Source organism: Pseudophryne corroboree, chromosome 8, assembly GCF_028390025.1.
Source record: "Pseudophryne corroboree isolate aPseCor3 chromosome 8, aPseCor3.hap2, whole genome shotgun sequence".
Lineage (NCBI taxonomy): Eukaryota > Metazoa > Chordata > Amphibia > Anura > Myobatrachidae > Pseudophryne > Pseudophryne corroboree.
The window spans coordinates 436,755,044-436,767,370 of record NC_086451.1 but is presented as its reverse complement, the minus strand read 5'-3'; the positions used below and the strand labels follow the sequence as shown (position 1 = coordinate 436,767,370).

The window sequence follows — 12,327 nt, the reverse complement described above, 5'->3', positions numbered from 1 at the left end:
AAGCCTCCCCTCACAGTAGTGCAGCGATACTCTAATAAGAATTGTATTTATATAACACTCTTCTCCAGAAGGACTCGGTAATTTTACCAGCCTCAAAAACATAGCATAGATGTTTAGTACATATTACAGCACGAAGATAACGGGCTCAATGAGCTTAATGCAGGGTTGGTGCAGCCATTTTGATTAACAAGTTCCACAGGTTACATAACCCACTCAGGAGAGGTACCAGGCAAGTCAGCCATTTTGGCAACACTATATAGGTTACCTTGGGTAGAACACAACACAAAATAAGGAAGTTGCAATGTACTAAAGCTGGAGTCAGAACCCTTACATAACAATCCATTGCAAGTATTTTTCATCCCACCCACAGGCGTACCAAGCGAGGTAGCCATCTTGGGCCCACTACAAAGGATACAATGTGTGAGATAAGCCATAAAAACAATAATGGTGTAAACTGCAACAAGCCCCATGACTCAGCCTGGGCCTAGCGTCTCCCTTGCTTAAGGGGGCGACCTTGTTTCATTCATCAGTTTGAGTGCGACTGGGCCGCAGCACAAGACTGCCCTCTGAAGTACATGGTAACAACCAAATAATAACCAAACCGGCATAAGAAAAAAATAAATGAATAAAATAATAATACCACATAATGGCCAAAGTCCAAATCCAGTTCTAACTCCATTCTTAAAATCAATGGCTTTTGAAACTAGGCATGCTCTAGTGTGAAAAGCCTCTCTATGAAATGAATTGCCTATACTCCATTTATTTCACATACACTCGGTCAGTTTGCTCATGTGTGTCAGCCATGGTGCATATGCACCAATGTACAAACTCCATTAGTTGGATTGTGATGCACATACACAGACACCTCAGGAGACCCCCTAGACCACTCAATTGCTTATACTCCATAGCATTCTGCAAACAGCGACCTGTGTATTAGTGAGTGTTCCTTTCATGAAGCCTGGTGCAAGAGGCTTTGGTAAGTAATTGCATGTTAGACTTTCTTTTTTTTAAATCCATTTCTTTCTCGTCCCACAGGAAGCCAGAGAGCCTGAAAAATCTCGCCCCCGGATCCCAGCCGCCCTTCCTACTATTCCGAGGAGACCTCAGGACAGATACAAATAAGATAGAGGAATTTCTGGAGGAGACCCTGTGCCCTCCCAAGTATGTACTTTAGACATTAGGGGGGGAATAGCTGAAAAACAGTAGATTAGTTATACCACTGAGGTACGAAGTGTCTCAGGTGCAGTGAGGTGACGGCTAATTATTGGTTCGGCCCACAGAATGGCTGCTCTGCGGCAGAATTTTGTGTGTATGTATGCATGTATACAGTACCACCCAAATATAACGATGGTGGTGCACTGGTCATGATGAAGACCCCATGCAGAGGCTCGAAACATCGATCTGTGATATTACTGCTATACTTTTTTAAATACTGCTAATTAGATGTCTGCTGAGTGCCTCTCTATACATGACTATTTACACACAAACACACACACTCTCTGAAGTGAACGAGGAACGCTCCTCTCACAGTCACACACAGCGATTGCGCTCAGAGAAATATTGCACGCAGCATCTTTAGAGCGCAATCACTCCCATGTGAAGAAACAAGTGTTCCATATTCACGTCGGTGTGTCGGCACAAGCTGTGCGATTGCTGTGGTCACTAGTGGCTTTGAAGGTGAAGCTGCATAAAGTTGGGGTGATACCACCCTAAAAACTTTTTTACATTTTTGTTTCCAGCTTCCCCATGAACCGGGTGGAATTCCTGTAATTTTGTTGGCAGCGTAAGATTCTATACTTTTTATGCAGATTACATAAGAGTGCTTTAGAAATGTCTGTATCGCTGACCACCAGCTGCTGTTTGTGAGTGAAGCTCCCATGTTGAGTCATGTATGTTCTATACAAGGGGCGGTTGGGGAACAGGATATACTACTATGACGACTGTCTGAATGATTTAATATGCTGGTTCCAGTTATAGGTGGGCATCGGAAGCTTGCCATCAAATGGTAACCTATCATATCAAAAGAATTTCATAGGGTGAGGGATCATTGCAGTGGACAGCGCGTATATATCAGGTTTGCGCAATAGCGCCCCGTGTCCGTTCTCATTGTTAAACAGCTGAGTTTAACTGTATTGTGACATCGGATGGCCATCGCTTCCACAGCATTCGATGGCGGCTGTCATCGAATGGTGAAAACGCTAAAATCACAAGATTAACGTACAGTAGCTGGTGTTAAACCATGGAACATCGATGTACATCCCTCGTTCTGATAGAGCAGATGTTCTGTGGCATATTATCACTAACCATAACTTTACTTTAGTCTGACTTGGGTGTGGATTAAAAGATTGACAGTCAAAACGTCGTCAAAACATGGTCAACAGGGACAAAAGATCGATGGATGACTGGTCCATGTGGTCAAAAGGTCCAATTGGAAATGGTTGACAACTTGACACATGATTTTGTTATTATAGTCCAAAGCTAATATCCTTCCCCTAGTGTCTAACCCCCACCCCCCCCACCACAACCACCACCACCACCAGTGCCTAGCTCTAACTGTCCCCGCCAGCAGCCTAACCCTCCCTAGTGCCTAACCTCTAAACCTAAATATGTTGGAAAAAAACATGTTGACCATTTTCATGTCAACCTTTCGTCCTTTTCAGCCTTAGGGTGACATGTACTAAGCAGTGATTAAAGTGGAGAAGTTGCCTATGGCAACCAATCAGCTGCTCTGTATACTTTGATAGTATGCAAATTATAAATGTTACTTCAATGCTGATTGGTTGCCATGGGCAACTTCTCCACTGGCTCACTTCTCCACTCTAATCACTGCTTAGTAAATCTCCCCCTTAATGTCGACCATTCATCGGTCGGCCTTAATGACCCGGTCAACCTTTTCCTTGCAGATCTTTCAACCGGATGCCGTCTGTTTTATCTCTGTGTACAATTTAGTTTTACACCCTTGTTCTATTGGAAGTATGCGATAAACACACCCAGGCATCGGTTAGATGCGGTGGTTAAAGAGGGATAATAACACTGATTAATGGAAACCTGTGTTCCTCAGATACCCAAAGTTGGCAGCTAAGAACCCTGAATCCAACACCGCCGGGCTTGATGTCTTTGCCAAGTTCTCTGCCTACATCAAGAACTCCAACCCAGCACTCAACCAAAGTGAGTATGAGAGAGGTCCTGTATTATCTACTCCTTAAACACCTTGGATACGAATACACGATAAGGTTCATTTTTGCCGGCAACCAATTAACCTACCAGTATATTTTGGATTGTGAGATGAAACTGAAGCACCTGGAGAAAACCCACGCAAACATGGGCGACGTCGAAAATGCCACACAGGGCCGAGGAGGGATTTAAACCCAAGACCCCAGTGCTGTGATACTGTAATGCTAACCATTACACCAACCATGCTGCCCAACTATAAAGCACAATATCATGTATTCCACTACGTGGCAAATCCAGATAGAGACCACGTGTAATAACCGGCAAGTTGCGTGGAGCAGTGAGAGTTTTGGCGTTCCAGCCGTGCAGTGTACAGCGTACAGCAGCAATTTTGTAATAAGCAAGAACCAGGTTGTCTTTGAATTGTTCTAAATATTGCTGCTTTAAATCTGGCGGCTAAATTGCAAGTCTGTGACATTTGGCTTATAGTCTAAATTGTCCCACGTTCTGCCAAGAGATGGAACCATACATATATATATATATATATATATATATATATGAATATTATGGGTCACTCTTGTATAAAGCAGCAGCATAGAATTCATGTTTAGTGGCTCTTGTGAGACAAATCTTCATTATTTTGTTTGCTCAAATACACGTTTCTTCCCGTCTGCTTGTCGGCGACACGTCACGTACACAGTACGGGCGGGGATTTTGTGGCTCATTCCTCTGGGGTAATACAGTGGGCCTCATTGCTTTGAGTATTCGGTCTACAATATGGCTGCCTGAATGGTGTATGCTATGATATCTGTCCTAACCTGCTGTGATGATTCTACTCCTTTCTCTTCTACACGTTGCTCTATTTCTTTATCCCAATCTTCTCTACCCGCCCCAGATCTGGAGAAAGGCCTGCTGAAGGCCCTGCGGATCCTGGACAGTTACCTGAATGCCCCTCTTCCGGATGAAATAGACGAGAACAGCGCAGAAGACGAGACCGTGTCACAAAGGAAGTTCCTGGACGGAGATGAGCTGACACTAGCTGACTGCAATTTACTCCCTAAACTACACATCGTACAGGTACAGGTCTACTGGATGTTCTCCTTCCCCGAAAGATGGGGGTTAATGTACATGGGAAACTAAGGGCATCCCTATACCCATGCATTCTTTACCACATCCGTGGTACGTCCTGTATATCCTGAGTTGTGTTTACCGATTGGTCATTGAACTTTAACCAGAACTGCAAATAGGGAATATTGATCCCTCAATGGGAACATTAGAGGAGATTTATCAAATCTTTGAGAGAGATAAATTGTTAATCAGCTTCTAAGTGACATTTTACTTCACTTTATCTCCAAGATTTGAGAAATCACCCCCATTATACGCCTCCTTTATGCCAACATGTGAATGCTGCATACGTGAGCCCATGGGGTGTTCTACTGTCTTCTGCCCTTGGTCTGTCCAGCACTTCTTGTGAGCACTAGTGTGTAACGTCAGAATTCTCCTTCGTGGGGTTTCCATATCTTCATCCGGAGTAGATTGTACCTTAGATGTTTCCTCTCTCTCAGTTTCCGGAGCAGAAGTGTGTTCCCCCTACGGAGATCATTTCAGATTTCATGTCCTCTCCAAAGCCTTGAGTAATTCCTCCAGAAATGTTTTAAACCCACAAAAGAGAGCTTGGAGCGGTGGAAAGTCTACCTTCGTGTGCATGTGTATATTGCTATCGTATTCAGATGCTGCGAGGACTGTAGTCCACCCTAACAGTCCAGGTTTTAAGTATATCCATGCTTGGCCATAGGTGACTTAATTAGTACTTCCATCAATTTGCTTTAAGCATCTGTCCTGAGCCATGGATATCTTCAAAACCTGGACCATGAGGCTGCCTTGAGGACCAAGTACTAGAGAAATATCAGAAACTGGTTGCTAGTGATTTACAGTAGCTGTTTCCCGGTGCACCAGTTGTATTTTTTTGTTTTGTTTGTGTACAATTGTGTTCCTTGCCGACCCCTGAACTCTCGCATCTCTCCCCCCTCTTTAGGTGGTTTGTGAACATTATCGGGGGTTTAAGATCCCAGACGAGTTCTCCGGAATACAGCGCTACCTAAAATACGCCAACCAACGTGAAGAGTTTTTTAATACATGTCCGGCCAAAGATGAAATTGTACAAGCATACGGTGAGGTGGCCAAGCACCTCAAGTAACCAGTCCCAGCTTCTTACCAATTGAAAGAGGAGATCCTCGTATTTAAATTCCATAAACGAAAGAAGAAAAAAATAACATTCCAAGCTTTTTTTTTTTCTTTAAGAAGGATAGCGCATCGATTGGCCTGTCCGCCTGCCAGTCATTTAATGAGTTGTATTCTCTCCTCCCTGCCCCCTGCCTTACTTCAGGACGCTGTCATACAGTTGTACAATAGGATGTTTGTAGTTCCCGGAAACTACCACTAGGTGGCATTTTAATGTAATTGCTCTAATAGGCTGTGAATGCTGTACTTGCAAACTATCACCTGTTTATATAGGGTAATTCATTTCAATTGTGCCTCAAATTCTTTCATTTCCCCATGAAGGTATTCTTCAAATTCTTACGGCTGACACTATATTTTTATTTTCTACATTGAATTTTGTTTTTATATTTTGCAACCAGACACTCAAAACAGATTAGTGAGATGATTCATCCCAAACTGCTTTTTTACACATTCGGGAAATCAGCTGTACATTATAGCTAGACATACCCAGTACTGCCCTGCCACATTATCCAGGTCTTGTCCTTTGAATACACATTAGCAGATGTTATTCAAATCATAGAAGACAAATTTTGAAATAACGTTTAATATGGTCCTTTTATTTAATTGAATTTAATTACATTTTTTTTCCCCATTTTTTTTTTCCAGTCCCACTGTGTTTAGGTGGCGGGTTGGTGCATTTATATCAGTGATTGTATGAAACCACAAAACACCTCTACCCTTTGGCAGCGTAGCCTGAGCGTTACATCTATGAAGTTCAGCTCGGTTATCTGTCGTACACGCCGTGTCACAAGTGCCTTTAAAAAACTCTATCTCTTTATACGTATGATATAAAGACGTGGTTAAAAAACCCAGAGGGACGTTAGAAAAAATTGCAGTGTATTTAGTAAAAGTTGCAGGAAGTCGTGTACAAACTAGGGAATTAGTAAATGGAAAGGGAAAAGCACCTCAAACAACTCATCTACTTTGAATTTTTAGGGGACTGTTTAGCCTAAATACAAGCGGTTTTATTTAAGCGGTTTAGAATACTCGCATACTGTAAGTTTCTTTATCAGGAGTAACTGTATCAATGTATAATCGTGGGGGAGTGGGTTTTTTCTTATGCAGATCCAGCTTCCTGTCAGTAAGTCTAGGGAGTGACTGCAGGCAGCATAAAATGTCTGATATCCGGTAACAACAATAGTTTTCAGTGGTTACACACAGCATTCAGCATCCTGACACCTCCCAGTTACTAACTTTTTGAGCATATATGCACGAATGTTAAAATGTGCCTTTTCATTGTGGAGTAACGTGTATATTCGGTATATATCGGCAGTTCTGGCTGAGAACAGCAGTGACTCTCTATATCTCCCCGGGGCTGGAGGTAACCCTATTGTATGGAAGAAAGGGGATACATTTATTAAAAAAAAAAAAAAAAAACTTTTTTTTCTCATTATATAAACTCTGCATAGAAGTTGTATATTTAATATGCTGAGGAAATCATTCTGAAAATTCACATTTGTATTAAAAAGAAACTGAAAACCGAAAACCGGTGCTGTCTTTATGCATACGTTGCTGGGAAGCGCGGTTCTGGGAATGATCTTGCAGTGCAGCTGAGTGGGAATTTAGGACATCAAATCACTATAATCCCAATCATTGTACAATGTGGTTATGCATATACCAAACAATACATTAGAGGTGCAATATATGCAGATTCATTTGTAATAATTGCTAATCCAGCCATACATGTGAAGCATTTGGGAAATGTGCGCTACACTACTGTATGTATATTATAGGGGGGAATCAATTAAGGGCGAATGGGTTCACCCGGCCAAATATCTGCGCTTTACGACAGCAGGATCTTGCTCAAAAGTGTTTGCTACCCCATGAATTGGGGTGCAAATCAGCCTAGCGAAGAGTGCGAGTTGGGCTGCTTTTGCCAGTGTTTAAATGCCACGGCAATTCGCACCCTTCACCCTTATTTGAATTCCCCGCTATACTTAACTTTTTGCTTTAACAAACAAAACAAAAACCACTGCTGAGGAACTGCACCACCTGCTGAAAGGAAGTAGTATTGCAGCTACTATAGCACAGGACAGATATACCAGTCAATTTATAATACAGTAAAAAAAATAAAAAATTGGGGAGAGGGAGTTACATTTGTTCCCCTCCCCGTTTAGTTCCAATAATAAATGAAATATATTTTATTTTATATTTTGGGAATTTTTTTTTTCCAGAAATATTGGCCGCTGAAAGATACTGCTTTAAGAATAACATTTTTTAATGTAATTTCTTCTGCAACATTTTTTAATGTAATTTCTTCTGCAATCGATCATGTTAAGAAGAAAAGGATTGGAGCAGTACATGTGCCACAGTGATGCTTGTTACATAGGCTTCACCATTATTTACTATTGCTGAAGATGACCCCTTGATGTATAGGACAAAACTAGGACGTTGCCAGGGGTTGCTGGTCCAGGGGGATGTAGTTATGTGACTGGCAGTCAGGAGACCGCTGGTGACATTACCGGCACCTACATCCCGCAACCCCTTAATCCCCCCAGTCGGCATGCCGTCTAGCGGGGACTATTCCCAATCGTGGGTGTTCACGACACCCACAGAGTGGGAATAGAATCTGTGGCGTTGCACCCCTCCCCCGCTCTGCTGGGATCCCGGCGTCGGGATGCTGGACGCCGGTGACCCATGCCCAACCCGGTCCAGGACCTAATCAAAAGATTTACGGTCCATGTGAGGCAAGACCAATGCTGGTGGCTGTCAATAGTAAAATGTGGACCAGCAGAATTGCAATACTGTCCACCACTGCATAACTCTCGGGATGACCTATAAGCACAATTTACTTAATCATTTTTGTAGAATTTCTCAATAATAATAATACTTTGGGTACCTTTTAGACAACATAGCGCCAGCCCACTTTCCTTAACAATATTGTTCAGAATTTCTCAATAAGAAACTTTTGGGCTAGAGATGCCAGTAAACAAAGCTGATACTCTAGGGCGCCGTGACTCCAAAAGTTTGGGAACCACTGATCTAGTCCCTTTTTATTTAGGCTGCTAATGCATAAAACTACCTTCTTTGTTTTAACCTTTGCTATTACAGTAACCGTCTGAATCTGACTCGTGTCATGCAGTGTTTCTCAAACCCAGTCCTCATGGAAGCCTAGCATGAACGCAGGTGTGTTCGTAGACTAATGCAGGTCCTATATCTACAGCCCAATTCTCCATTCTGCAGATCCGATCCGCTGGCATCAATGATCGACGATCTGTTTCGAATCTGCAACAAACTGCATGTTAAAAATCCGAGACATGACGATTTGTGGTCGGAATCGGCAAATCGAGGATTTCCAACATGATGGATTTGCCCGATCCCCCGACCCAGGCATTGGCAGAAAAGGAATTGCCTGGTATAGGCTCTTTAAGACAATTAGGGGTAGATGAGCTAAACCTTGGAGAATGATAAACTGGAGAGAGAAACTACCAACCAATCAGCTCTTGTCATTTTTCAAACACAGCTTGTAACATGGCAGTTAGGAGCTGATTGGCTGTTACTTTACTTTAACTCTCTCTCCACTTTATCACTTTCCAAGGCTTAGTACATCTGCCCTGAATCTACAGTTGGTACTAGTTATTCCTGAGTATTCTTGAAAACATGCGCTGTTAGGGTTCCAAGAAGACCAAGCTCTAATGGATACTAGCAATCCTCTACACATGCAATTGATTGCCACATTGAACTGCAAGGAACCTGGCATACAATGGTTGGTGTTTTAGAGGTGTATTACATATAGGGGACATTCATAGAGAAACCTGCCTGGTACCAACATGGGTTTTACTATAGTATACACAAATAATCTGCTTAATATGCCTCTTTTAAGACAGAATGGTTTATTAGTGTAAATATGAGATGTGCAGCCTTGGCTCTGGTTTTCCGCACATGGTCCAGCCTGTCTGCAACAGCGGACCGGTTCCTTTACCATAGGAGCAGGAACAGCAGAGGGGGTAGCAGGGCGACGCTCAGAGACATTTTGGACGCAGTGGCAGAGTTGCAGAGGTCGGTGTCGCAGCACGTGTTCTGATACGTCACATTGATACCCAGAGCATTCTTCTCCCCGCTGATGCCACAGAGAGACTTGACGGTGCAGCTCATCTCATGCAAGACAAACGGGAAGTTCTCTGTGGGAGAGAGAGGCACGGTTACGGTGTGCAGAAGCTGGTCTGTAATGCGCAGGGGATACATGCTGTCTTTAATCACCATCGTGTCTTGCTCCTATGAATCTAGGGAACCTCCTGCTACCTGGCTAAATTCTATACCTACTGTAGCTACGCACACGCGGCTTAACCAAACTCGGCACTTCCACGGTAATCATTGAACTTTTCATACAGACCCACCGCTTTACTGTTTACCAGCTTCTAAGCTATTGAGAAATATCACAATGGTTGTCCAAATTTGGGTCCGCTACCAGAGGGCCCTGTTAGAGGGGGAACAGGGTAGGTATAATTAAGGCGGTTCCAAACTGGCTCCATTCACAATTCCTCCTCCAGCTGACAGCTCTTATAGCCAGGTCCAGTCCAGTTCCCCATCACTTATAGGGGGTCATTCTGACCCGATCGCACGCTGCAGTTTTTCGCAGCGTAGCGATCGGGTCAGAAGTGCGCATGCCCCGGCACTGCAGTGCGCCGGTGCATGGCCGTCCGTCACTGTGCTACGATCGCCTCTGCCTGATTGACAGGCAGAGTCGGTCGATGGGCGGGAGGGGGCGAAACGGCAGCGTTTGGCCGCTGTTTCGTGGGCTTGGACCGGCCAACGCAGGCGTGGCTGGACCGTGCGGGGAGTGGCCTGCAGCGGCTGCGTGACGTCACACGCAGCCACTGCGGGCCGGGGAGCGAAGAGTAGCTCCTGGCCACGCTAAAGCTGCACTGGTCGAGAGCTACTCTTGAAGTGCAAAGGCATCGCCGCTGTGCGATGCCTTTGCACTTCTGCGGGGAAGGGGGGGGGGGGGCGGCAGCACTGACATGCAGGGCGGACTAGCCCTGTGCAGGGCGTCCCCCCGCATGTCTGAATTCATGATCGTAGCTGTGCTAAATTTAGCACAGCTACTATCAACTCGGAATGACCCCCATAGTGCTGAGGATGACATTATGGAACTCTGTGGCAGATGTATTAAGCCTGGAGAAGTGATAAATCAGTGATAAGTGCAAGGTGATAATGCACCAGCCAATGAGCTCCTAACTGTTAATTTACATATTGGAGCTGATTGGCTGGTGCGTTATCACCTTCCACTTATCACTGCTTTATCACTTCTCCAGGCTTAGGGGGTAATTCTGAGTTGATCGCAGCAGGAACTTTGTTAGCAGTTGGGCAAAACCATGTGCACTGCAGGGGAGGCAGATATAACATGTGCAGAGAGAGTTAGATTTGGGTGTGGTGTGTTCAATCTGCAATCTAAATTGCAGTGTAAAAATAAAGCAGCCAGTATTTACCCTGCACAGAAACAAAATAATCCACCCAAATCTAACTTTCTGCACATGTTATATCTGCCTCCCCTGCAGTGCACATGGTTTTGCCCAACTGCTAACAAAGGTCCTGCTGCGATCAACTTGGAATTACCCCCTTAATACATCTGCCCCACAGTGATTTCTTTACTAACAGGAGTAGCCCTGAATTGAACAAATTGTTTAACGCTTATTTATCCGTTTGCGCTTTATATTTTTGTGCAAGCGAATGCTTTACAATTTCCATAATGTGTATGTATATTATTGCCTACACATTACACAGCTCTTTACAGAATATTTAATCATTTCCTGGCTAGGTGTGGCAAAGCAAAATAAAAAAATAATAAATAAATAAAAATGGCGCCTAGACAAAATAAAACCAAAGTGTATCAGCTCAAGTTCTGTGTCTGAAGTTCTCGAACTTTTTTTTTTTTTTAGGTATTCTCAAAAGAAAGAAATAGAACAAGATCCAGGGGGGGGGGGGGGGGGGGGAATATCTTTCCAAGTGACACATAGGGGGGAATTCAAATGTTATCGCCCACGATCTCCCATCTAAAGTGACGGGAGGTCGCAGGGGGCGATGTACAATTGATGTCCCTGATCGCGCCTATTAATGTCTGGTTTAGCCGTGTAAAGCAGCTAAACCCGGCTAAAAAATCTTTCCAAGTGACACATAGGGGGGAATTCAAATGTTATCGCCCACGATCTCCCATCTAAAGTGACGGGAGATCGCAGGGGGCGATGTACAATTGATGTCCCTGATCGCGCCTATTAATGTCTGGTTTAGCCGTGTAAAGCAGCTAAACTCGGCTAAAAAATCTTTCCAAGTGACACATAGGGGGGAATTCAAATGTTATCGCCCACGATCTCCCATCTAAAGTGACGGGAGATCGCAGGGGGCGATGTACAATTGATGTCCCTGATCGCGCCTATTAATGTCTGGTTTAGCCGCGTAAAGCAGCTAAACCCGGCTAAACTAATGGGTGCCGTTTGGTATGATCACTTTTCACACATTTCAGCTCACCACCGATGGCCGATGGCGCCTGAACGCAGCTACGTTTGAATAGCTCCATTGGGTGACATCTACTGACTGCCGGCATAAAAAACCATTTGAATCTTGCTTACTGGTAGCACAGGTGTGTCATTTGCCCTTCAGCACTGGTAGCACAGGTGTGTCATTTGCCCTTCAGCACTGGTAGCACAGGTGTGTCATTTGCCCTTCAGCACTGGTAGCACAGGTGTGTGTATTTGCCCATCAGCACTGGTAGCACAGGTGTGTCATTTGCCCTTCAGCACTGGTAGCACAGGTGTGTGTGGTTTTTTTTATTTTCCACTGGGAGTGGTTTAACTCCATGGGGGAGATGTATCAAACCTTCTAAAGAGGACTTGTGGAGAATGTGACCATATCAAGCAAATCGGCCTGTAGCTATCACTG

At 44.1% G+C, this 12,327-nt stretch overlaps 1 protein-coding gene across 1 annotated transcript in view; it reads left to right on the top strand.

Moving 5' to 3' along the window:
* The window catches only part of CLIC1 (chloride intracellular channel 1), a 66,320-nt gene extending 59,383 nt beyond the window's left edge, over positions 1-6,937 (top strand). Inside the window, exons 3-6 of the mRNA XM_063938064.1 lie at positions 1,036-1,161; positions 3,062-3,168; positions 4,067-4,248; positions 5,207-6,937. Of these exons, the coding sequence (XP_063794134.1) occupies positions 1,036-1,161; positions 3,062-3,168; positions 4,067-4,248; positions 5,207-5,368 (577 nt within the window). The 3' untranslated portion in view covers positions 5,369-6,937. The remainder of the gene's footprint in view (positions 1-1,035; positions 1,162-3,061; positions 3,169-4,066; positions 4,249-5,206) is intronic.
* The last annotated feature ends 5,390 nt before the right edge of the window (positions 6,938-12,327 follow it).